Source organism: Pseudoliparis swirei, chromosome 3, assembly GCF_029220125.1.
Source record: "Pseudoliparis swirei isolate HS2019 ecotype Mariana Trench chromosome 3, NWPU_hadal_v1, whole genome shotgun sequence".
In the NCBI taxonomy this organism is placed as follows: domain Eukaryota; kingdom Metazoa; phylum Chordata; class Actinopteri; order Perciformes; family Liparidae; genus Pseudoliparis; species Pseudoliparis swirei.
In genome coordinates, this window is record NC_079390.1 from 23532465 (window position 1) to 23534964 (window position 2500).

General features: G+C 43.6%; 1 protein-coding gene across 1 annotated transcript in view; it reads right to left on the minus strand.

Moving 5' to 3' along the window:
- The window catches only part of jade2 (jade family PHD finger 2), a 344631-nt gene that overhangs the window by 78079 nt on the left and 264052 nt on the right, over positions 1–2500 (minus strand). The window contains exon 5 of the mRNA XM_056411448.1: positions 2047–2204. Coding sequence (XP_056267423.1) covers positions 2047–2204 — 158 coding nt within the window. The remainder of the gene's footprint in view (positions 1–2046; positions 2205–2500) is intronic.

The following is a 2500-nucleotide window of genomic DNA, read 5'->3' on the forward strand; positions in this document are numbered from 1 at the left end:
GACCAAAAGTGTTCCAATTAACTTCCATGAACCGAAAACACAGGTTTATGTTTTAAAGACGAAAACACGGACAACTCCCGGACCAAATAACACAGTGATGGTCAACTGTCAATCACAGTAAGCCCCGCCCCTAAAGCGTCCCCTGCTTTATGGTCTGTTTGACTCTAAATGACCATAAAGTACTAAATGATGACATCATGCTGTATAGAAGAAGACTTAAAACTGGAGACTGAGACATAAACTCATGTTTACAATGTTTACTGAGGGAATACATCAAGAGAAGTAGAGTCACGATATAGACTTCTATACAACCAGAGGAGTCGCCCCCTGGTGGACAGTATAGAGAATGCAGCTTTAACACATGAAGCATAGACTTCTATACAACCAGAGGATTCGCCCCCTGGTGGACAGTAGAGAGAATGCAGCTTTAACACATGAAGCATAGACTTCTATACAACCAGAGGATTCGCCCCCTGGTGGACAGTAGAGAGAATGCAGCTTTAACACATGAAGCATAGACTTCTATACTATGGTGGACAGTTTAATGAACTTTACGCATTGGTCTTTTTTGTTCTTCAATTACTCGATTCCTCTTTATAAATTGCTAATGAAAGCCTTTTCACTCCAGAGTCAATGATTAATTTCAGGTTCTCTGGTTTCCTCATTGCTATTTTATTGGGCAACACTAGATTTGATTGACCTTGTTTTTTATCCTGGAAAGTATTTATGTTAGGCTATTAAGCACGGCAAGACAGCTTTCTGTTTCTTTAAAACAGCAATCTGAAAGACTTCTCGATGCGTTTGAACTTGCTGAGTCTTTTGTGGTCCTTGAATTGATTGGGAGAGAAAAAAAGAGGCAAAATGCCTCCATTGACAAAGCTGGAAAACCATTACACCACAGTATTACCCAGCCTTGAGTATCATGTTCAGCATTTTTTTTTGTTTATAATGCAACCGAATGTCACTTTGCTATGAAATCTGAGTTGACGAAGCTTTTACTTTTAATTCACTTGTTTTGCTGAGAGTGAGCTTTCTGTGCGTCTGCTTCTCTGGAAACAAGAAAAAAAAGTGCAACATTCGACAAAATCTCCCAGTGCATGCATGCACGCGTGTGTGTGTGTGGCTTCCCAATGTGACTTGTCTGACTGACAGGCATTACCAGGCAGTCTGAGCATTTTCATTAGTTCCTAGAACGCCAAACAAAAACCACACCGGTATGTGAAGCAGCTGCAGTTGTCAAGAACCACAACAACTTACTGGGGAAGAAGAAAAAGAGAGAGAGAGAGAGAGAGAGAGAGCGTGCCCACACTAATCTAGTGAATTTAAGTGGGTCGAAGTGCATATCTGCACACATCTGCCTACCAGCTTATGTGTGTGTGTGTGTGTGTGTGTGTGTGTGTGTGTGTGTGTGTGTGTGTGTACAAAAAACGCAGAGGTGTCTGAGAGATGAAACCACGCCCACTTCCTTACAACGTGGCGGTAGATGGCATTTTGAGCCATTCTCAACCATGAAATATACATTTTTTTAAATAAGCTTTAGTGTAAAACACTTTTTTTTAAAGGAACTTGTAAACTACTTTTGAAAAAGGTGTGTTATTTTTATGCAATTCAGTTGCTTTTTTCTGAACATTTCCAAAATGATGATGAATGTACAGCAGCTGTGCATCTTTTAAAACAACACATGTTTTGGTGGTAAACGTTTCCTTCTGGTATCTCAGCACCGGCTCTTTTTTATCACATCCTTCGCAACAATTTCACCAGATTTTATCGTGAAGGTTCCACCAGCTGGAATCTCACTTTTCCACACAGGCCCATTGGCAATCTGGCAATTTTCCAAAACAACTATTCAACTATTTATGCGATTTCGACAAAAGTTGAAATCGCATAAACCCCTTTCCTAAATCTTTGTGGGAAACGTCGGCAGTGTGTTTGGATGGCGACATCTTGTCTCTGCAGCCAAAGGTCACCAACTGGTGATGAGTCACGGTGAAAACCGCTAACAACACTCTTGCATGAGCGGCGGCGGCGGCGGCGGCGGCGTCCTACCTGACCACGGGCTCCGGGATGGCCTCCAGGCTGGCGGGCACCTGCACCCCCTTCTCCCACTCTTGTCTCCAAGGGTCCGAGAGCACGTAGAAGTCGTCTGGGCCGAGCTGGTTCGAGTCCGGGAGCTTCATGGCCGTGATGAAGTCGGTACGGAACACCTGCACAGAGAGAGAGAGAGAGAGAGAGAGAGAGAGAGAGAGAGAGAGAGAGAGAGGCTCGGTCAAACGGTAAAAAAAAAAAAACATGTCGGTGCTGGAGGAAGAACCAGAGGATCATCAACGTCAGCAGGATTCACTCGGGACCATTTCAGTTAGGACCAAAATGTTGGATGGACCAATCAACCAACCAGTTAATCAACCAACCAGTTAACCAACTAACCAGCTAACAAGACAGCCAGCTAACCAACCAACTAACCAGCTAACCAACCAACAAACCAGCGAGCCAACAAACCAGC